This window comes from Prionailurus bengalensis, chromosome B2 (assembly GCF_016509475.1).
Source record: "Prionailurus bengalensis isolate Pbe53 chromosome B2, Fcat_Pben_1.1_paternal_pri, whole genome shotgun sequence".
Lineage (NCBI taxonomy): Eukaryota > Metazoa > Chordata > Mammalia > Carnivora > Felidae > Prionailurus > Prionailurus bengalensis.
Genome location: NC_057349.1, coordinates 74318585 through 74342224, shown reverse-complemented (window position 1 = coordinate 74342224; position 23640 = coordinate 74318585). Strand labels below are relative to the sequence as shown.

Below are 23640 nucleotides of genomic sequence, written 5' to 3'. Positions count from 1 at the left end.
TTCCTTCCTTCCTTCCTTCCTCCCTCCCTCCCTCCCTCCCTCCCTCCCTCCCACTGTCTCTTTCTTTCTTTCTCTTTTTCTTTTTGTAATAATTAACATTTAATAAAATGTGCAGATCTTAACTTCTCTGTTTGATGAGTTTTGACAATTGTATATACACTAGGTTTCTTGGACCCTTGTTTTCGACTAGATAATTCTTTGTAATAAGGAAACTGTCCTGTTCATCCCTGGCCTTTTGCCACTCGACTCCAGTAGCATCCCCTAGTCATGACAATTAAAAGTGTCTCCAAGCCTTGCCAAATGTCCCCTAGGATGCAAAATCACCCTGGTCTAGAACCACTGACATACAGCTGTGTAACTACCATTCAGAAAAGAAGATATAAGTCATATCCATTCCTCCAGAACCTTCTCTCTGGGCTCTTTGATTAATCCACCCTCCCCCCAAAACCACAGCATCTAATTTTTATCATCTTAAGTTCATTTTACCTGTATTTAAACTTTGTATAAACTGAATCATACACTATGTACTCTTTTTTTGTCTGCTGTCTTAAACTTAACGTGTGTGTGTGTGTGTGTGTGTGTGTGTGTGTGTGTGTGTGTGTGAGATTTATCTGTGTTACTGCAGTAACTGCAGTACTGCAGTTACTGCAGTGGTTTATTCTTTCTTACTGCAGGATAGTGACCCATTATATGAATATGCCACAGTTTGTTAATACATTCTGCTGTTGATGGATACTTGGGTTGTTTCTGATTTGGGGTTATTTTGAATAAGGCTAATACAAATATTCTGTGGATGTCTTTTTGTAGACATATTTCTATTTCTCTCAGTAAATATCTAGGAGTGGAATTTCTGGGTTATAGGGTAGGTGTACATTTAACTTTTAATAAACTGCCAAACACTTCTGCAAGTGGTTATGCCATTTTGCTTGCCCAGCGGCTTTCTAGGAGTGTTAGAGCTGTTCTATGTTGTCATCAACAGCAACATCATTTCGAGTTGTCAGTCTTTTTTATTTTAGCTCTTCTGGTGGATATCTCATTATGACTTTTGTTTGCATTTCTCTGATGACCAGCGATGTTGAGCACCTTTTCAGATGCTTTTTGGTCATTTATCTTCTTTTTTGAAGTGCCTTTTTAAGTCACATTATGGTTAATTTGTGGGAGTCCCCATTATCCTCCACATAGTAGCCTTATCCTCCACATAGTAGCCTTATAGGAACCTGCTTCTATTCCTCAGGGACTGAAAACCCTTTCACCTTGTGAATAAATTTGGTCAAATTATAAAACTGTGAAACATACCCTTCTATTTTTTGTTCTCATCTCTGTTTCCAAACAGAAGTTTGGGGTTTAGAGAGTATTTTCCTTTAGTGAAGTCAGAAATACTCCTCCTAACTAGCCAGACAAGTACACAAAACTAATTTTATTTTCTTTGCGATAGATAACCTTTGAATGCCCACAGCCTCATACAGTGATCAGCCCTATGTCATCCTTCCACAGCTTTGACAAACAAATTACCAGTAGGGACCTGTCCCCACACAAGGCAGTGAGTCACTTTTGTAATTCCATGTCCAAAGGAGATTCTTGGTGAGTCTTTTTCTGGAAGCATTTTTCTTTTACTCATATGGGAATGTCTTTACCTAGTTAAAAAAAAATTACATTCTCTATCCAGAAAGATTCCTTTTTCCATCTAAGTTCTCATAATGGAACTTAGCAATTTCCTTTTAATTCCAGTGGAAAAGGAAGGGACTCATTAGCTTTCTTTGTCTTGGGTTTCTGTCCACCAAAATAATTTGTTACTAATGTGGTATTTTTTTGACCTGTCCTCTGGCTGACCAGACAAAAGGATTCAGCTCTGAGTCGTTTAGGACTTGGTTTCTGAACAGGAAACAAGAGCACTTGAAGCTTGGTATTTTCTCACTGCACTTTGAAAAGGAAACATGCTGCATCCCAGAAGGAGAGTGGCTTATGTATACGTGTATACATGAGGTCACATGTACAGAGTGCCATCTGTACTTGTGATCTCTAAATACCATCCCCCCAAAGGAACCAGGCTATTAGCACCATACTAATGTTACGAACCTAGGGTTCTGGAGAAAAGGAATGGGACTGTACACACTTAACCTCACACTGGGTCTTGGTTGCCCAAATATCCTGACTGGGGTACTGCCATCTGGGCCCACTTACTTCTCCCAGTTTAGAAAGATGAAGACCTTTCAGGGAAAGAAACTTCAGGGAAATTTTTAAGAAACGTTGTTCCTTTTCAAAGAAATTCTTTACCCCTAAATCAATGGAAAATAGAAAACATTTGTCAAAAGTGTTTAAAGCCTGTATCAGGTGGAATAGTTCTGAGAGCACAGCACACCCAGTGGAATATTGTTTATGCTCACAGCCTGTTAGCAATTGCGGTGTGTTAAAGATACCCAAAACAATATGTGAATTTCAAAAGTTTCTTTCCTCCCCATCAAATCATAATGTATTTTTTCTCATGGTTTTATGACTTAAACAACTAATATAGTCTTTACTCTCATCAGATCAAAACTTAACGTTTCTGTGTCTCCTCTTAAAACTTCTCTAATCCTGAAAGTTTTTTTTCTCCTTTTACTATGGAGTACCCCTAGATACTTGATATTTAATTTTGTAGGTTACCAGTCATGAATTTCAGACCCCTTTTAGGCATAGAGGAAGGCTTTTGGCTAAGAAAACTTTTCCAGGCACAAGTGTAGGGAAGAGATTGCCTGTTTGGAGCCAGTCACAAACACTGTCGTGTCTGGTGTAATCCTTGACCAGCAGAGGAAGAGGGAAGCCCATCTCATAGCCCCAACTAAGGCATGAAGACCGAGCAACCTGACCACGTTTTCTCTGGAAAATACATGTGTTCTTTCTCCTAAACCCGGCTACCTCTTTCAGATACATGTTGTGCCAGCCCTGACTTTCACTGAAATATGCAAATTCCTCAGTTAATCGGTGATGCCAGCTCCTAGAACCTGCATTTTTGTGGAGAAATGGCAAGATCCAGATCTTAGCATTTTATGGCAGTTAGCTGATTTTAAAGAATGATGGTATGTCCCGACAAAATATCATTGAACTTTGATCATTTCTGAGTATTTGGTGCCCCAATAGCCAGAAAAGTCCAGTTCACATTGTAATACACTAATGATTGAGTGGTTTGGGGTTGCATTTATAGCCACCCATTCATTCCCCCTGTTTTATAGAATGTCTTGAATAATCAGACTCTTCTTTCTAGTTAATGTTATGATATAATTTGGATATAGAGTAAAACCTTGGATTGCGAGTAACTTGTTCTGTGAGTGTTGGGCAAAACGAGCAAACATTTCTAATAAATTTTAACTTGATAAACAAGCGATTCTTTGTAATACAAGTAGTACATGACACCAAATATCACAGGATCACACTGAGACAATGGTTCTTGAAATTCACTTTGATACACAAGTGCTTTGGATTACGAGCATATTTCCACAATGAATTATGCTCACAAACCAAGGTTTTACTGTATTTGCTAGGGGCCTGATTATTATAAATTCAGCCAAATAATTTCATGTAGTAAAGACTCACAGTGTAGTCAGTCATCCTGGATTCAGAGCTGAGTTTTTAATGAGTAGATTATGTTAGTAACAAAGGATGTGCTGGTTTGAACCCCTAGGAATGCTACCCACTACACACCTTCAGAGAACCCCTACACAATCCTATCAGTGGCACCTGAGCTTGGAGTTATTTTTTAAGTAGCAGGTGATATTTTGCGCTACATTCTTTACATCTTACATCTACCTTCTTTATTTGCAAACACTATAGGGTGGCAGTGTTTTCTTTAATATCTGCAATTTTGGTAACTGTCACTGGTCACTGGTAACTGTCATTGTTACTTAAGGTAGTATAAGCAAAAAAAAAAAAAAAGCTCATTTAAACCTTGGTTATTTTATATATATAATCAGCCATTTGTACTCTTTCAAAATAATTAAAGAAACATAGATTCGGGGCGCCTGGGTGGCGCAGTCGGTTAAGCGTCCGACTTCAGCCAGGTCACGATCTCGCGGTCCGTGAGTTCGAGCCCTGCGTTGGGCTCTGGGCTGATGGCTCAGAGCCTGGAGCCTGTTTCGGATTCTGTGTCTCCCTCTCTTTCTGTTCCTCCCCTGCTCACTCTCTGTCTCTCTCTCTCTCAAAAAGAAATAAACATTAAAGGGGCGCCTGGGTGGCGCAGTCGGTTAAGCGTCCGACTTCAGCCAGGTCACGATCTCGCGGTCTGCGAGTTCGAGCCCCGCGTCAGGCTCTGGGCTGATGGCTCAGAGCCTGGAGCCTGTTTCTGATTCTGTGTCTCCCTCTCTCTCTGCCCCTCCCCCGTTCATGCTCTGTCTCTCTCTGTCCCAAAAATAAATAAACGTTGAAAAAAAAAAAAAAAGAAACATAGATTCATTCATGAATAGCAGACAGAAAAAAATGCATCTGTAGCAATATTTAAAATACCTTATAAGGGACACCTGGGTGGCTCAGTTGGTTATGGCTCAAGTCATGGTCTCACAGTTTGTGAGTTCGAGCCCCACGCCAGTCTTCCTGCTGACAGTATGGAATCTGCTTGGAATTCTTTCTCTCCTCTTCTCTCTGCCCCTTCCCTGCTCGTTCTTTCTCAAAATAACTAAATAAACATTTTTTAATAGTAAAATACATAAAACATTTAGGTAGAGTAATGATAATTATCTGTATTCATTTATTGAGGGACTCATCTGTTCCAGTGCCTGCCAGGCTATTTACCTTATCACTAATTCCTACAGCCATCAGTGGGCAGACCCAGAGGGAGCTGAGGCTCTGAGTGGTCATTCAGCTCAGAGGGCAGGAAGGGAGAAGGGGCAGGTTTAGTCTCCTCTTTCCCTCAGTCCAGAGTCTGGATCTCTGGTCTCCTACAGCTTCTAGCTGTGTACAGAGTGCTGCCTTCTCACGCTAATCTGTTTTTTCATTTCTCTGTTTCATATACTCTGTCTCCGGCTTTGTGCAGTCTTTCCATATCACTTAGAGTTCACCCTTTTGTACCTTCCGAGTACCTCTCTGATTGTTCTGGCTTCTCCTGGAGCTTAGATGATGGGTACAAAACTTACCACTCTGAACCTTGATCTCTACCTACCCTTTCCTAGCACCAGACCCTAAGCTGTTGTTGACTTGGAGAAGCTCCATGAGCAGTCCTATGTAAAAGAGCCCCTCTTTGTTTTGCATGTGACCTAAAGTGAAAAAAGGTGAAACTTGTGGTGAAACATCACATAGCATTGTCCTCCTCAGTATTCCCCTGTGTCAGTACCAGAGTTTACTTTCGTTTCATTTTGTAATTCTAAAATCCTCATAAGCCATTCTCCACCCGTTCTTTAAAATAAATAGATTACCAGTTTTATGATCCCTGTTTATTCCTAGCAACTCCAAATAACAGGCTTAAGAAATAAATGATGTTTATTTAAAAATGTATATGTTACTATGTTTTCCTTTTTAAAGATTTATGTGCCTTTAAATATTATATTTTCAAAGTAATGCCTAAGTAGTAAATGGCTAAAGAAAATAAACATCTGGTTATAATTTGATCCTCTTACTTGCCAGTCCTTAACTGTTACTTGATTATTCCAAGTTATAATCCTTTTTACTGAACTGCCTAAACTATGCCAGTATAATTCATCCTACTTTTTAAGCTTACAGACAAAAATTCCTTTCCGAGATTTTATGCCAATTTCTCATCCATCCTGTTGGCTCTCCTCATTTGCCAGACACGTTCCCTTCTAATCAAATAATTATTTTCTCTATACAAGAAGGGCTTTATTGTGCATCCTGGCTTTTCTTTGTCTTGTTTACATCTAATCCAAAAAAAGACTTTCTTCTCAAAAAATAGAGTACCTGCATCATTTTAACTGCTACTAAATCTGGTTTAAAATTAGAATGTTATGGATTCTTTTTTCAACTAAAGTTACTATAGCAATTATCTCTCGCCATAATTAGGTAGAAGGGAGCTTTTATGATGGAGTGAATACTAGGCTCAGAAATAGAGACCTGGTTGCAAACCCAGTGTTATTCCTGGCTTATAGTAGTGAGCAGAATTTACTTACCTTCTTGGAATCTTGGTTCCTCTTTTATAATTTGGGGGCAATTAAATTAGATATTTAATTCAAGTTTTTTTTTAAGGATTTAGCGAGATGAGACTGTGCCTTGCACTTAATTTCTTCACTGCATCAAAAACATATTAACATTTACTAAAGAACTTTTATAAAATATTTAAAAAATTAAACCCCGTATGGGTAGGTAAAGAAAAAGGACGTGAATTCACAATTAACCAATTTACAAGAAAAACAAATTATTAAACAAACATTTGGGAGAATGTTTAAACTCATAGCAAGTAAATAAATTCAAAAAGCATTGTTATTTATTTTATTTGTTTTATTTTTTTAATTTACATCCAAATTAGCATATAGTGAAACAATGATTTCAGGAGTAGATTCCTTAATGCCCCTTACCCATTTAGCCCATCCCCCCTCCCACAACCCCTCCAGTAACCCTCAGTTTATTCTCCACATATGAGTGTCTTCTGTTTTGTCCCCCTCCCTGTTTTTGTATTATTTTTGTTTCCCTTCCCTTATGTTCATCTGTTTTGTCTCTTAAAGTCCTCATATTAGTGAAGTCATATGATTTTTGTCTTTCTCTGACTGACTAATTTCATTTAGCATAATACCCTCTAGTTCCATCCACATAGTTGCAAATGGCAAGATTTCATTCTTTTTGATTGCTGAGTAATACTCCATTGTATATATATATATATATATACCACATCTTCTTTATCCATTCATCCATTGATGGACATTTGGGCTCTTTCCATCCTTTGGCTATTGTTGATAGTGCTACTATAAACATGGGGGTACATGTGTCCCTTTGAAACAGCACACCTGTATCCCATGGATAAATGCCTAGTAGTGCAATTGCTGGGTCATAGGGTAGTTCTATTTTTAGTTTTTTGAACCTCCATACTGTTTTCCAGAGTGGCTACACCAGCTTGCATTGCCACCAACAATGCAAAAGAGATCCTCTTTCTCCGCATCCTCGCCAACATCTGTTGTTGCCTGAGTTGTTAATGTTACCCATTTTGACAGGTGTAAGGTGGTATCTCATTGTGGTTTTGATTTGTATTTCCCTGATGATGAGTGATGTGGAGTATTCTTTCATGTGTCAGTTGGCCATCTGGATGTCTTCCTTGGAGAAGTGTCTGTTCATGTCTTTTGCCCATTGCTTCACTGGATTATTTGTTTTTTGGGCATTGAGTTTGATAAGTTCTTTATAGATTTTGGATACTAACCCTTTATCTGATATGTCATTTGCAAACATCTTCTGCCATTCTGTCGGTTGCCTTTTAGTTTTGCTGATTGTTTCTTTGCTGTGCAGAAGCTTTTTATTTTGATGAGGTCCCAGTAGTTCATTTTTGCTTTTGTTTCCCTTGCTTCTGGAGACATGTTGAGTAAGAAGTTGCTGTGGACAAGGTCAAAGAGGTTTTTGCCTGCTTTCTCCTCAAGGATTTTGATGGCTTCCTGTCTTAATTGAGGTCTTCCTTTTGAGTTTATTTTTGTGTATGGTGTAAGAAACTGGTCCAGGTTCATTCTTCTGCATGTCGCTGTCCAGTTTTCCCAGCACCACTTGCTGAGGAGACTGTCTTTATTCCATTGGATATTCTTTCCTGCTTTGTCAAAGATTAGTTGGCCATATGTTTGTGAGTCCATTTCTGGGTTCTCTATTCTGTTCCATTGATCTGAGTGTCTGTTCTTGTGCCAGTACCATACTGTCTTGATGATTACAGCTTTGTAGTATAGCTTGAAGTCTGGGATTGTGATGACTCCTGCTTTGGTTTTCTTTTTCAAGATCACTTTGGCTATTTGGGGTCTTTTTTGATTCCATACAAATTTTACGATTTTTTGTTCTAACTCTGAAGAATTCTGGTGTTACTTTGATAGGGATTACATTGAATATGTAGATTGCTTTGGGTAGTATCAACATTTTAACAATATTTGTTCTTCCTATCCAGGAGCATGGAATCTTTTTCCATCTTTTGGTGTCTTCTTCAATTTCTTTCATCAGCTCTCTATAGTTTTCAGTGTATAGATTTTTCACCTCTTTGGTTAGATTTATTCCTAGGTATTTTATGGTTTTTGGTGCAACTGTAAATGGGATCGATTACTTGATTTCTCTTTCTGTGGCTTCGTCGTTGGTGTATAGGAATGCAACCGATTCCTGTGCGTTGATTTAATATCCTGCAACTTTGCTGAATTCATGAATCAATTCTAGCAGTTTTTTGGTGGAATCTTTTGGGTTTTCCATATAGAGTATCATGTCATCTGCAAAGAGTGAAAGTTTGACCTCTTCTTGGCCAATTTGGATGCCTTTTATTTCTTTGTGTTGTCTGATTGCAGAGGCTAAGACTTCCAATACTATGTTGAATAACAGTGGTGAAAGTGGACATCCCTGTCTTGTTCCTGACCTTAGGGGGAAAGCTCTCAGTTTTTCCGCATTGAGGATGATATTAGCATTGGGTCGTTCATGTATGGCTTTTATGATCTCGAGTTTGCTCCTTCTGTCTCTACATTCTTCAGGGTTTTTATCAAGAAAAGATGCTGTATTTTGTCAAATGCTTTCTCTGCGTCTATTGAGAGGATCATATGGTTCTTGTCCTTTCTTTTATTGATTTGATGAATCATGTTGTTTTGCAGATACTGAACCAGCCCTGCATCCCAGGTGTAAATCCCACTTGGTTGTGGTGAATAATTTTTTAATGTATTTTTGGATCCGGTTGGCTAATATCTTGTTGAGGATTTTTGCATTCATGTTCATCAGGGAAATGGGTCTGTAGTTCTCATTTTTAGTGGAGTCTTTGTCTGGTTTTGGAATCAAGGTAATGCTGGCTTCATAGAAAAAGTTTGGATGTTTTCCTTCCATTTCTATTTTTTGCAACAGTTTCAAGACAATAGGTGTTAACTCTTCCTTAAATGTTTGGTACAATTCCCCTGGAAAGCCATCTGGCCCTGGACTCTTGGTTTTTGGGAGATTTTTGATTACTAATTTGATTTCCTTACTGGTTATGGGTCTTTTCAAATTTTCTATTTCTTACTGTTTCAATTTTGGTAGTGTATATGTTTCTAGGAATTTGTCCATTTCTTCCAGATTACCCATTTTATTGGCATATAATTGCTCATAATATTCTCCTATTATTTTTATTTCGGTTGTGTTGGTTATGATCTCTCCTCTTTCATTCTTGATTTTATTTATTTGAGTCCTTTTTCTTCTTGATCAAACTGGCTAGTGGTTTATCAATTTTGTTAATTCTTTCAAAGAACCAGCTTCTGGTCTCATTGATCTGTTCTACTGGGTTTTTTTGGTTTCAATAGCATTAATTTCTGCTCTAATCTTTATTATTTCCTGGCTTCTGCTGGTTTTGGGTTTTATTTGCTGTTCGTTTTCCAGCTCCTTAAGGCATAAGGTTAGGTTGTGTATCTGAGATATTTCTTCCTTCTTTAGGAAGGCCTGGATTGCTATATACTTTCCTCTTATGACTGCCTTTGCTGCATCCCAAAGGTTTTGGGTTGTGGTGTTATCAATTTCATTGGCTTCCATGAACTTTTTAATTTCCTCTTTAGGGGCGCCTGGGTGGCGCAGTCGGTTAGGCGTCCGACTTCAGCCAGGTCACGATCTCGCGGTCCGTGAGTTCGAGCCCCGCGTCGGGCTCTGGGCTGATGGCTCAGAGCCTGGAGCCTGTTTCCGATTCTGTGTCTCCCTCTCTCTCTGCCCCTCCCCCGTTCATGCTCTGTCTCTCTCTGTCCCAAAAAATAAATAAACGTTGAAAAAAAAAAAATTTAATTTCCTCTTTAACTTCTTGGTTAGCCCATTCATTCTTTAGTAGGATGTTCTTTAGTCTCCAAGTATATGTTACCTTTCCAAATTTTTTCTTGTTGATTTCGAGTTTCATAGCGTTGTGGTCTGAAAATATGCGCGTTATGATCTTGATCTTTTTGTACTTATTTAGGGCTGATTTGTGTCCCAGTATATGGTCTATTCTGGAGAACGTTCCATGTGCACTGGAGAAGAATGTATATTCTGCTGCTTTAGGGTAAAATGTTCTGAATATATGTTAAGTCCATCTGGTCCAGTATGTCATTCAAAGCCATTGTTTCCTTGTTGATTTTTTGATTAGATGATCTGTCCATTGCTGTGAGTGGGGTGTTGAAGTCTCCTACTATTATGGTATTACTATCGATGAGTTTCTTTGTTTGTGATTAATTGATTTATATATTTGGGTGCTGTCATATTCGGTGCATAAATGTTTACAATTGTTAGGTTTTCTTGGTGGATAGACCCCTTGATTATGATATAATGCCCTTCTGCATCTCTTGATATAGTCTTTATTTTAAAGTCTAGATTGTCTGATATAAGTATGGCTACTCCAACTTTCTTTTGTTGACCATTAGCATGATAGCGGTTCTCCATCCCCTTACTTTCAGTGTAAAGCTGTCTTTAGGTCTAAAGTGTGTCTCTTATAAACAGCATATAAATGAATCTTGTTTTCTTATCCATTGTTACCCTGTGTCTTTTGATTGGAACATTGAGTCCATTGATGTTTAGAGCGAGTACTGAAAGATACGCATTTATTGCCATTATGATGCTTGTAGAGTTGGCGTTTCTGGTCCTTCCTAATCTTTTGTTGCTTTTGGTATTTATTTATTTTTATTTATATATTTTCATCTTTTCTCCCTTAAAAAGTCTCCCTTAAAATTTCTTGCAGGGCTGGTTTAGTGGTCACAAACTCCTTTAATTTGTGTTTGTTTGGGAAACTTTTTATCCCTCCTTCTATTTTGAATGACAGCCTTGCTGGGTAAAGAATTCTTGGCTGCATATTTTTCTGATTCAGCACACTGAATATATCCCGCCACTCCTTTCTGGCCTGCCAAGTTTCTGTGGATAGGTCTGCTGCAAACCTGATCTGCCTTCCCTTGTAGGTTAGGAACTTTTTTTCCCTTCCTGCTTTCATGATTCTTTCCTTGCCTGAGTATTTTGTGAATTTGACTGTGATATACCTTGTTGATGTTCGGTTTTTGTTGAATCTAATGGGGGTCATCTGTGCTTCCTGGATTTTGATGTCTCTGTCTTTCCCCAGGTTAGGAAAGTTTTCCATTATGATTTGCTCACATAACCCTTCGACCTGTATTTCTCTCTCTTCCTCTTCTGGGACCCCTATTATTCTGATGTTGTTCATTTTTAATGAGTCACTCATTTCTCTAATTCTTAAATCATGCTCTTTTGCCTTAATCTCCCTCTTTTTTTCTGCTTTGTTATTCTCTGTAAGTTTGTCCTCTATATCGCTGATTCTCTGTTCTGTCTCATCCATCCTTGCTGCCACAGCATTCTTTCAAGATTGCAGCTCAGTTATACCGTTTTTTATTTCACAATTAACCAATTTACAAGAAAAACAAATTATTAAACAAACATTTGGGAGAATGTTTAAACTCATAGCAAGTAAATAAATTCAAAAAGCATTGTTATTTTTTTTAATTAAGTTTGTGCTGATTAAAAAACAAAGACCTAATGCTAATGGCATTGCCAGTTGGTACAGCTCACTGGAAAAAATATGCATCAAATTATAATAATATTTACACCTTTCAATCTAGTAATCCCATTCCTGAGACTCAACCCTAAGGGAATATTGTAAAATATGGAAAAAAATCTGTAAACATGAAAATGATTGATGCTTATGATCTTAATAAACCTGGGAACAACTTAAGTTTGTAATGGATTAAATTAAGATGGACTATTTTACAGCTATTAAAATATGAATAAAGACTTACTGAGCAACATATAAAACTGTTGATATCAAAAATTATGCACATATGATAATCGATATAAAAATGTATCTTAAAACTATATAGAAATAGGCCCAAGTGATAATTATGTTAGATTTTATAGTACATTTTTTTTCCTTTTTCTCCATATGTTTTCTAAGGTAATATTACTTTTAAGAGTAAAATTAGAGGGGCACCTGCCTGGCTCAGTTGCTTAAGTGTCTGACTTGGGCTCAGGTCATGATCTCGCGATTTGTGGGTGGAGCCCCACATCGGGCTCTGTGCTGACAGCTCAGAGCCTGGAGCCTGCTTTGGATTCTGTCTCTCTCTCTCTCTGCCCCTCCCCCACCCATGCTCTGTCTCTCTCTCTCTCCCTCTCTCAAAAATAAATAAACATTAAAAAATTGTTTTAAAAAAGTAAAAATAGAATTTAAGTCTAATGTATTCAGTGTGAAAAAAATATTTATTGAGTGCCTATTATGTACCTGGAAATTTTATTATGACATTTTGAATTTTAAAAAATGCCAGAATACTTTCTTCATTATTTACTCCAGGGCAATAAAAAAGCAAAAAAAGAATGTGCTTAGTGGACTATTTAGAATAAGTGGTTCATATACAACCTAAGATTTAAGGTGCTATTGTGTGTAACCTAAGCATTTAATGCCAGGCTGTCAGCCCAACCACATTAATATAATGGTGTTCTGTCTCACTGTAGCCATCTGCTTCAGGACTCATTCCAAAATTATCTTACTAGCTTACTCAGGTCATTCCACTGAGGAAATGAAATATCAGTGATATATTGACCAGAACATCAATGTGGGCAAGATTTTAAATAATGTATCTCAAGCTACATGTAGAGGTAACTGGATTGAAGTAAGCTAGACAAGATCATTTGCCAAGAATTGTAGCATTATTGGGGCACCTGGATGACTCAGTGGGTTAAGCATCTGACTTCAGCTCAGGTAACGATCTTGAGGTTTGTGAGTTCAAGCCCCACATCAGGCTTGTGCAGACAGGTTGGAGCCTGGAGCCTACTTTGGATTCTGTGTTTCCCTCTCACTCTCAGCCCCTCTCTGACTCGTGCTTCCTCTCTCTCTCTCTCTCTCTCTCAAAAATAAATAAACATTAAAAAAAATAGAAAAAATAATTGTAGCATTATTTTTTGTTGAAATTTTTATTTAAATAGTTGTACATTCACTTGTAGTTATCAGAAATAATGTAAAAGATTACTTGTGTCCTTTACCCAGGTTCCCCAAAGGAAACATTGTTCAGAACGGTAGTATATTGTCACAACCAGGGTATTGACATGGTATGGTCCCTCCCATCTTACTTAGATTTTCCTGGTTTTATTTTATTCCTCTGTGTATGTGTGTGCACATGTATGAAGTACCACACAATTTTATTGCTGTATGTTTGTTTCCAACACCATTGTCAAGACACTGAGCATTTGCGTTGGCAGTTAAACCAGGATCCATCCTGTTGCCCTGTTATAATCACACCATCTCTCCCCTCCCACTACCCCTAACCCCTGGCAACCACTACTCTGTCCTCTGTTTGTAAAAATTTCTCATTTCCAAATGTTATATACAGTGGATCAGAATAGAAAATCCAGAAATAAACCCACAATTATATGTTCAAGTAATGTTTGACAAAGCAGGAAAGAATATCTAATGGGAAAAAGTCTCTTCAACAAATGATGTTGTTAAAACTGGAGAACAACATGCAAAAGAATGAAACTGGACCACTCTTTTACACCAAACACAAAAATAAATTAAAAATGGATTAAAGGTCTACATGTGATACCTGAAGCCATAAAAATCATAGAAGAGAACACAGGCAATAACTTCTTTGACATCAGCTGTAGCAACTTCTTTCTACATATGTCTCCTGAGGCAAGGGAAACAAAAGCAGGAATAAACTACTGGGACTACATCAAAATAAAAAGCTTCTGCACAGTGAAGGAAACAAACAACAAAACTAAAAGGCAGCCTGTGGAATACAAGATATTAACAAGTGACATATCTGATAAAGGGTTAGTTTCCAAAATGTATAAAGGACTTATAAAACTCAACACCCAAAACAAATAATTCAGTTAAGAAATCGGCAGGAGACATGAACAGACATCTCTCCAAAGAAGACATCATCCAGTGGCATCTGGATGGCTCAGTTGGTTAAGCGTCAGACTTCAGCTCAGGTCATGATCTCACAGTTCATGGGTTTGAGCTGTGTGTCGGGCTCTGTGCTGACAGCTCAGAGCCTGGAACCTGCTTCAGATTCTGTGTCTTCCTCTCTCTCTGCCCCTCCCCTTCTCATACTCTGTCTTTCTCTCTCTCAGAATTAAATAAATATTAAAACATTTTAATTAAAAAAAAAGACATTCATCCAATCAGCCTCGCTTCTCATCAGAGAAATGCAAATCAAAACTACAAGGAGATATCACCTCACACCTGTCAGATTGGCTAAAATGAACAACACAAGAAACAACAGGTGTTAGCAAGGGTGTGGAGAAAGGGGAACCCTCTTGTATTGTTCATGGTAATGCAAACTAGTGCAGCCACTGTGGAAAACAGTATAGAGACTCCTCAAAAAGTTATGAACTTTTTATAATCAATCTTATGATCCAGCAATCACACTACTGGGTATTTACCCAAAGATTACAAGAACACTAATTCAAAGGGATACACCCATGTCTTTATAGCAGCCTTATTTACAGTAGCCAAACTGTGGACAGAGTCCAATGTCCATCAACTGATGAATGGATAAAGAAGAAGTGGTATATATACAATGGAATATTATTCAGCCATAGAAAAGAATGAAATTTTGCCATTTGTAATGACATGGATGGAACTGGAGAGTATAATGCTACATGAAATAAGTCAGAGAAAGACAAATACCATATGATTTTACTCTCATACATTTTGAAGTCGGCTTTTTTTTAACTCAGCATAATTCCCTGGAGATTCTTCCAAGTTGCATGTATGTGTAATTTGCTACTTGTTATTGCTGAGTAGTATTCTACAATATTGATATACCACAGTGGGTTTAACTATACACCTGGTCTGATTCCAGTTTGGGGCTATTAAAATAATGCTCCCATAAATATTTGTGTCCAGCTTTTTGTGTGAACATAAAGTTTTCATTTCTCTGGGTTAAATGTCTAAGACAGCAGTTGCTGGATCATATAGTAAATACATGTTTGCTTTTCAAAGAAATTGCTAAACCATTTTCTGGAATGCCCATACCATTTTATATCCACCACCTCCCAAGCAGTATATGGAAGATTTTGTCTCTTTGCCAGCTTTTTGGTGCTGTCATGATAGCCTTTTTTTTTTTCAACGTTTTATTTATTTTTGGGACAGAGAGAGACAGAGCATGAACGGGGGAGGGGCAGAGAGAGAGGGAGACACAGAATCGGAAACAGGCTCCAGGCTCTGAGCCATCAGCCCAGAGCCTGACGCGGGGCTCGAACTCACGGACCGCGAGATCTTGACCTGGCTGAAGTCGGACGCTTAACCGACTGCGCCACCCAGGCGCCCCAATAGCCTTTATTTTTAATGAAAATTTGGGACAATTTTGTTTACCTGAACTAACCAAATAATTTTGGTAGAGACCCATGTGGGGTAACTAGATTTAGAAAAGAAAACCACATTGAGGCATATCAGAAGCTATCTTTTCCAGCCCCTCCTCACTCCAAAATCATTTACTTAACTCTTAACAGCCTAATTTTACACAGTAGATCAGTTTGAGATATTTGGCCCCTTCAATCTCTAGATAATTAACAAAAAGGACTCAGCTCTCCTTTTGTAGATGTTGGGCCCAATATCCTTTATCAATATCAGGAAATAGGACTGGACATTGTTTCTTTCTCCCTTGTTTGACGGTCTTACTGTCTTCTAGAAGAAAAAATATTTAAAAATTTTTTTTAATGTTTATTTTTTTTTGTTTATTTGTATTTTTTTTCTTTAGCGTTTTTTTTGAGAGAGAGAGAGAGAGAGAGGGAGACAGAGCACGAGTGGGGGAGGGGCAGAGAGAGAGGGAGACACAGAACCTGAAGCAAGCTCCAGGCTCTGATCTGTCAGCACAGACCCCGACACGAAGCTCACACCCACAAACTCTAGACCATGACCTGAGCCAAAAAGTTGGATGCGTAACCAACTGAGCCACCCAGGCGCCCCGAAAAAATGTGTTTTATAAGGATTTTTGGACCCCCTAGACCAGTGTCTTCCTTTTGCACTGGTCTGGAAATGAAGATGCTGGATTAGGATATAGACTTGTGTTTGAGTCCCTCTTCTTATTAGCTGTGCCACTATAAATAAGTCCCTTTCTAAGTTTGTTCGGCTGCGTAAAATGAATGGATTAGACCAGTGGCTCTCAGACTCTAACATACAGTAGAGTCACCTGGAGGACTATTAAGACACCAATTGCTGGGCTCCATCTCTAGAGTTTCTGATTCAGCAGATGTAGAATAGGGCACAAGAATTAGCCTAACAATTTCCTGGTGATGCAGATCAAGCTTGTCCAGAGACAACACCTAGGGAATCACTGGACTAGATTATGCTAAAATACCCTCTGGGCCCAATAGTCAATACCATCCCTTAACCCCCAAAGAAACCCCTCAAATTTGCTTTCTTGTAAAATGTTTTGTATTTATCTTTTTTTCTTAAAGTGATACAGATATATAGTGGAATTTAATGCAGCCATTAAAAAAATATCATAGAAAAATAATCATTGTTATGGGAAGATCACCACAATAGATTATTAGGCTAAAAAGGACCTATATATTACAAAGCAGCATATATAAAAATGTCCAGTTACACATAGATAATAGAAGTCTAGAGAGCTATATCTAAAGTGTTAGTAGTTATAGCTGATAGTGGAGTTACAAAAATTTTATTTTCCTAATTTTGTCTGTAATTCATATAATCATTAATCAGTTATTAAAAAAACTGAGCAATACAACTCTCGATTGCTCTAAGTTTTAAGAATTACAGTAAAGAACTTATTGAATACTAACCAACAACAGTAAGCTTTTCAGGTATGATATACTATTGTCTAGGACCATTTGCAAAGGCAGCGATGAACCTCCTTAGCCTTTTCCCTGAAAAAAGTGTGGTAAATCACCCTTGTGCCTTCTTCCTACTTGATAGAATTCTGCACTCACGCACCTGCATCTGAATAGGTCTGGCCCCAGGACCACTCATTACAGCATCACATCACTGCCTACTTAATGTAGGCACTTTTCCAACTGTTAGCCAGTGAGATCCACACTGCTAACCTCACAAGCTAAACTCTCCTCCATCCTTGATAATGGGTTGGAAAGTGTTTTATCAGGCAGCTTTCTGCCTTAGTCGTATCTCTCTTAGAAGAATTAATATTTACAAGTAAAATAGGAATTTAAAAACATCACTGAAATAAGTCTGTTTAGATGGCAGAAACCAGTCATCTGCTATAGAAGGGTATTTTGTTTCCCATGTGTGTTCATGTCCCTGCCTGGGATTTCTAATTGTACTGATATCCCAAGTATGTCATCTTCTTCAACACTCATTCATATCAATGTTAAGAGAGATAGATAAGGATGAACATAGCTGCCTTGAAAGATTACTTATTAAAGTAGTTTTGCTACTAAATATTTCAATTCATTGATACTGGAGAAAAATACTCCTTTGTTTCTGAGCTCTGACAACTGTTTCTGAATAAACTTGTTTGGTAAGAGGCCTGTCGCCAACAGGACAATGCAGTGGGATTGTCACAACACCACATCCACAGCTGTGGTTGTATCACTGGTTCTCTTCTGCCAAGTTATCTCCTGTAGATATTCCATAGGATTGAGAAGTTAAAAAGACCTTTTGATATATGAGTGATGGTGTATTTATTGTGGTAGCACTGTTTTTTTATATTGTGCATCTGAACACCCACCCAGAATTATTGATTTTAACAAATGTGTCTTGTGGTTGAGGCAGTATTTTTTATGTAACATCTAAAGACTACTGCCATAGAAACGTTCACCCAGTGGGTTTGCTGTCATTATCACAGTTATTCATTTGCTTTATATAACTGGAGGCTTCAGTGATCGCATCAGAACCACTTGTTCACTGTAGTGTTACAGTAGCACCATCCAATGCCAACAGTATTCTCCACCATCCCCTTGTTCCAAGAGAAGTGAGGAGAATTTTATGTCTAGAACTTACTTGCTTTGGTGAATAGGATCAAGATCTAGTAACCGTTGAATTTGTCCATGTTTTCGGCTCTATGTACAGATGAAGGGACATCAGTCCTAGTTTCTCCCCCACACATCTCTCTCTTCTGATACGAGACATACTGCTGGCTTTCCACCTAGAAGTCCACTGGGAAACAGCCAATCTTAGCTTAACTGGTTCCCGCATAGATGAAAATCAGCAGGCTTTTTATTTATATTTAAATTATCATAGTGCATCCATGGCTTAAAGAAAAACAAGGCCAAGGTTTAAATTAAGTTACAGACATCCATCTTACTCTTTCTTTCCTATTTTCTACAAGCTCTTAAGGATTTTATGCAGAAAGTCAAGAGTTGGAAGGCTGCATGGATGTTCCCTTAGTCTGGAGTCTCGGTCTGCAGTTGAGTATACACATAATTGTTGTCATCTTAGAGGGAGAGGATCTTCTTCCTTATTGTATTGTTTCTTTGGTCTTTTGTTGCACCCTTCCAGTTTGCTAGTCATTCATTTAGCAAGCCACCATCCTTAAGCAGGAAGAAGTGTTTGCCACTCTGTGCCATGCCAGGTTTTGCCTCCCCCTGTCAACACAGTATTCATAATTAGGGTAATAAAGACCTCTCTCAGGGTCTGCCTCAGAAATCTTACTTCCTTTCATAACCCAAGAATGGTATTTTTCTCCCAGCGGGTGTTAGGCATCCATCTCAAAACTTATCCCACATTATTAGAATCATCTCATTCCGTGGCTGTCTCCCCCACCAGCCTCTTAGCACCGGGGGAGAATGCCTTCTCAGTGTGGTCTGACTGGGCCAGTCACTGGCGTGTAGACAGTACCTAATGATTAAATGAATTGAGTGAATGAAGCCAGGCTGCCACCCCAGAGAGAGAAATCTTATACTATTTATCCAACTCAAAAGATGAGTCCAGGTATTATCAACATGGGCCTGATCAATGCTGAATTAGTGAGTTAGTAAAAATTATATACTGTTATTTTTTAATGTTTATTTATTTTTTATTTTTTTCTTTAAACTTTTTTTTATGTTTTATTTATTTTTGAGAGAGAGAAAGACAGCGTAAGCAGGGAAGGGACAGAGAGAGAGGGAGACACAGAATCTGAAGACAGGCTCCAGGCTCTGAGCTGTCAGCGCAAAGCCCGATGCAGGCTCGAACCCACAAGCTGTGAGATCATGATCTGAGCTGAAGTCAGCCACTTAACTGACCGGGCCACCCAGGCGCCCCACTTAATATTATTTAAGATGTTACATGTATTTGATAAATGCTTGAGTCATTTTCTGAAATTATTTTTATATTTATATTTATATTTTTTGTTTTGTAAAAGAAATTTGACTTTTGAAACTGTTGTATAGTATAAAGTATAAACTCTTCTGATATTTTTCTGAAATTATTTTTATATTTACATTTATATTTTTTGTTTTGTAAATGAAATTTGATTTTCGAAACTGTTTTATAATATAAAGTATAAACTCTCTTCCGTGTCATAAAACATTCTATTTCAGAACATAACTTTGAACGTGAGCCATACCTAGACAAAAATACATTTTTAAGGCATGGTTTTATATATTTAATATCTGCAATACTCTTTAAAGAACATTTGTGTGTGGCTATGCTTATTCTAAAGAGTTTCTTCTAAAGCTTGCAGTTGCTATGAAATTCACATTTTCCAGTATTTTACTGTTTTATCTGTCTTGTTTAGCACACCCCAAAGCACTTAGATAGCCTTTTCTTTTAATGTTAATCTTGTGCAGCCTGCCTTGACAGCATATTTTTTTTATTGATTGAAATTTCAAATCTATGCTGAGGAATTGAATTTAATAATATAAATTTGTTAACTAAGATAAAAGAACATTAAAAAGTGTTTAACATATTCTGTAAATGTATTAAAGCATTTTAAACTGAAATTTGGTCAGCTATCACATCAGCCTAGCCCTGTTTGTTGTGGTTTAAGAAGATTGTTTTTAGGTGATGACTCAAAGCAGAGACATTATTTTTAGACATCTTTACCTCCTCGCCCTCTTCCTATTCCCAACTGTCCAAATTCAAGTGCACAGAATAGGGAGACTCAAACCTTACAGCCAATAGGAAAGAGTCCCATTTCTGTTGTTTTTAAATAATAATATATACTTTCGTAACTATATGTTCCAGAAATGTATCAATGGAGCCTCAAGCTGTGGCTGTGCTCATGTACTCTGAAAAGCCTTAAAACTTTTACTTTTGAGAATCAAACTAAAAAGATGAAATACAGAGAGTTTTCTTAGTGTAATGAAACAAAATTATCCTCAGAATAAATGGCAGTTAGGGCGAACAGTTTTTGCTGTCATCGATAAAAGCTAGAGAACACAAAATCAGCGTTAGAAATGCTGAAATATATTAACTCGCAGTGTTTTAAATAAAAAGAAGCTAAAATGCATTGTACAGTACCTGTTCCCAAGGATGATTGCAGTTTTTTGTTATTAAGAACTGCAAAATACATTATGTACTTGGCAGGCAGAATTATGAAAACTAGACATGAAAAAAAAAGACATTGGGTCAAATTCTAAAGTTTTCCCTTCTTGGTGTGGGGGGAGGGGGCTCCATTTTGCATTATTTAATCAGCTCAGTCTCGTGTAATAGTTCCATCCTGAGTTCATATTCACAGGCATGCAAAAGAAAATAAATCTTTGATATTTGAGGCAATCATGAAGATTAAAAGTCCCCAAACCTCTGCAGTTTACCTCATTCTTTTGAAAACTTCTAGTGGGAAAAGCACGGGTTAGGAATCAAAATTTCTTCCTGAGCCCATTATTGCCACTTAATAGCTTTGTATCCTGAGCAAGTCACTTAATTTTTCTGAGCTTCTGTTTCTTCATTTGCTTTATGTAAATCACAGGTTATACTCAGGATGAAAGAAGTCCAAATAGGCTTCATAAACTATGAAATGTTGTACAAGTTTCAGATAGGTCCAGTTATAATTCCCGTTTTGCAGATGAGGAAAGGCTGAAGGAGGCTGCTAACAAGATTGTTGAAGGTCACACAGCTGGTGAATAGAGATCTAGCTTTAAGCGCTTATGTCTATAATGTTGGTATTTTTCAGCATCAGCACTATTGACATTTTAGGGCTAACAGTTCTTTCTTGTGGAGGGCTGTCCTGTGCATTATAAGACGTTTAACAATACCCCTGGCCTCTACTCCCTAGATGCCAATAGCGTCCCCCAATTTATGATAACTGAAACGTCTGCAGACACTGCCAAATGTCCCCTGGTGGGTAAAATCACCCCAAGTTGAGAACCACTGGTCTGTGTGATTCCAGGGCTAAAGTTATTAACCACTTTTATGGTGATGTTTATCAGTGGTATTATTTTGAGTGGTTTCTGGTTGGAATACTCCACGACATAGCAATTTTCCGAATTAAAAAGGAGACAACTGGTTTTCCTATTTCTCAATATTAACAGTGACATTGTCTTCTTTGGAAGGTCTTCCCCATAAACTGTTCTTACAGAAGCAGAGTATCACCTGACAGAGACGCTATCTACAGTGATCCAGAAGCCAGACTGATAACCTTTCCCCTGTAATTCCATGGTCATCCCCTAAGGGGCCCCACTGTTCTCTCTTGAACAGCCCCATCTCTTCTGGTGTATTCATGGGCTCCTGATTGATACCTGTTATCCGCTGAAAGGCAAGGGAGAGGAACACATGTATTTTCATAACCATTATCTCATCTAATCCTCACAGTAAGCCCTTGAGATTTGTATCAATTGTCTGTGTTTACATTTTGTTTAGGAATCTTAACCTCTCTTCTTTGCCTGCTCCTTCAACTTTGGTGTTCTCATTGCAAAACTTGATATAGAAAACTCAGCAGGAAGTTGGTATGGAAACGCAGCAGGGGCCTTTCTCACCAGCTCTGTATGAAGAGTAACAGCCTTCTGAATTACTCAACAGAAAGCCGATGCTTTCTGCCCTGCATGACTCTTCCTTTTTCCTTTCCCCTTAACAGGGATCATTAAATACATGCCTCCTTTGACTGCATTTGGGGACTTAAGAACCAACTGTCCGGGAGTAGAATGTTTTTTAGTTTTGTTGCTCACTCTTTCCCCCAAAAAAGGCCAAGCATGACTTTGCCAGTCCTCCCACACTTTCCCATCTTTGTCTCTAATCTGCAGTCTGCGCTCTTCCTGATACTGGGACAGTTCCCAATTTATTTATCACTTCTGAACTCAACTTTTATGATCAACTTTAGTGTTTGTTTCTCTGTTGTTTAAAACTCCTGGGGGAAATAGATGCATTTGATCTGGGCCTCATTAAATAATCTGAAACGATTTTGTACGTAGACCTGTCTGAATTTTTTTAAACACTAAGTTTTAAGATCAGTTGCTACCGACAAGCACAATAAATATAACTGAATGTGATTAAAAGCATTCACACGACCTGGGGAGAGGCTGGCAGTGAGGAGCTGGACTTGGCGGGAATCTTCTGGACTCAAACTTCTGCTCACGGAAAGTCCAAAATAAGGCAGTCTGAAACAATGGGAAGGAGGACTGGATTACTTCACGGCCGTACAGCTTCAGTGTCAATTAAAACTTATTTATTTTTTTCTTTAAAGTGCATGTGAATCATGTTAATTACTACATGGTTCATTTAAAAAGGAGTAATTGGCTCCCGCTGTAAAATGGCAGTGTCTCCCCGGACCCAGGAGTTATTTTTCTTTTGTAGATCAGCATGTGTCTCTATTGACCAGATTTCCCTGATTCTGATTTGACGTGCACTGAACCATTTCATCATGTTATATAAGTGAAGCATCGTGGGTTTTTCTTCCTTCTCCAGGTGGCCTTTTTGAAGATGTAACTGTTGGAGCCGAGGCATTCTTGTCCCTGGAAGACAGCTCTCCCGCACGGAGCACCCCAGAGGCCAGCATTCTGCACAGTAGGCAGCCATTACAGAGACAAGAACCAGAGCTACTGAATAAGAGCATCGCGTCGAAGTTGTGAGTTTACTGGTTCGCATATACTCTCCATGAGAGGAGTTCACTTCAAATCTTTGAAGAACCAAGACTGTGAAGAACGTTGTCATAGCAGGTTGAGGAAAGTGTAGAAGTTATGTCTCTATTTCCCACAGAGAGGAATATTCCAATATGTGCCGCGTCAGCACCACCTGGAAGGAGATTAGCTAGTGGAGTCCCATCTGTCCTTTGTGGAACGCAGTGAGGGGCTTCACTGGTGGATCTGAAAGTTAACTGCCGTACATCCAAGCAAATAAACTTACATAAGCTTCCCATTTGGTTTGTTTCAAACAAATGTTTAGAAAGAAAAATAATAGGAATTTGTATGCCTTATTCAGAAGAGATGCTCAGTGAATAAATGTTTGTTGAATGGTTATCACATTAAAGGTTTTCCTGTTTATGCAGGCCTGCATGGGTTCCTTTTCTTTATTTCCTTTACCAAATACTGTTGCTGATCAACAGATACACCTCCCTGGCGTCCCAGTATAGACTAGTCTTAATCCTTGTGTGCCAGAGCCGGTGGAGAGGAAGCCGTGGAGCGATCATGATGGAGCTAGGGAGATTGCTACAGAGCATCACGGCGAGCTGCTGATTTCACAGAGACGGT

General features: G+C 38.3%; 1 protein-coding gene across 2 annotated transcripts in view; it reads left to right on the top strand.

Moving 5' to 3' along the window:
* The window catches only part of UBE3D (ubiquitin protein ligase E3D), a 157708-nt gene extending 134271 nt beyond the window's left edge, over window positions 1–23437 (top strand). For both annotated transcript variants that reach the window (XM_043593002.1, XM_043593003.1), the window contains exon 10: window positions 22859–23437. In XM_043593002.1, the coding sequence (XP_043448937.1) occupies window positions 22859–22879 (21 nt within the window). In that variant the 3' untranslated portion in view covers window positions 22880–23437. The remainder of the gene's footprint in view (window positions 1–22858) is intronic.
* Window positions 23438–23640: the final 203 nt, after the last annotated feature.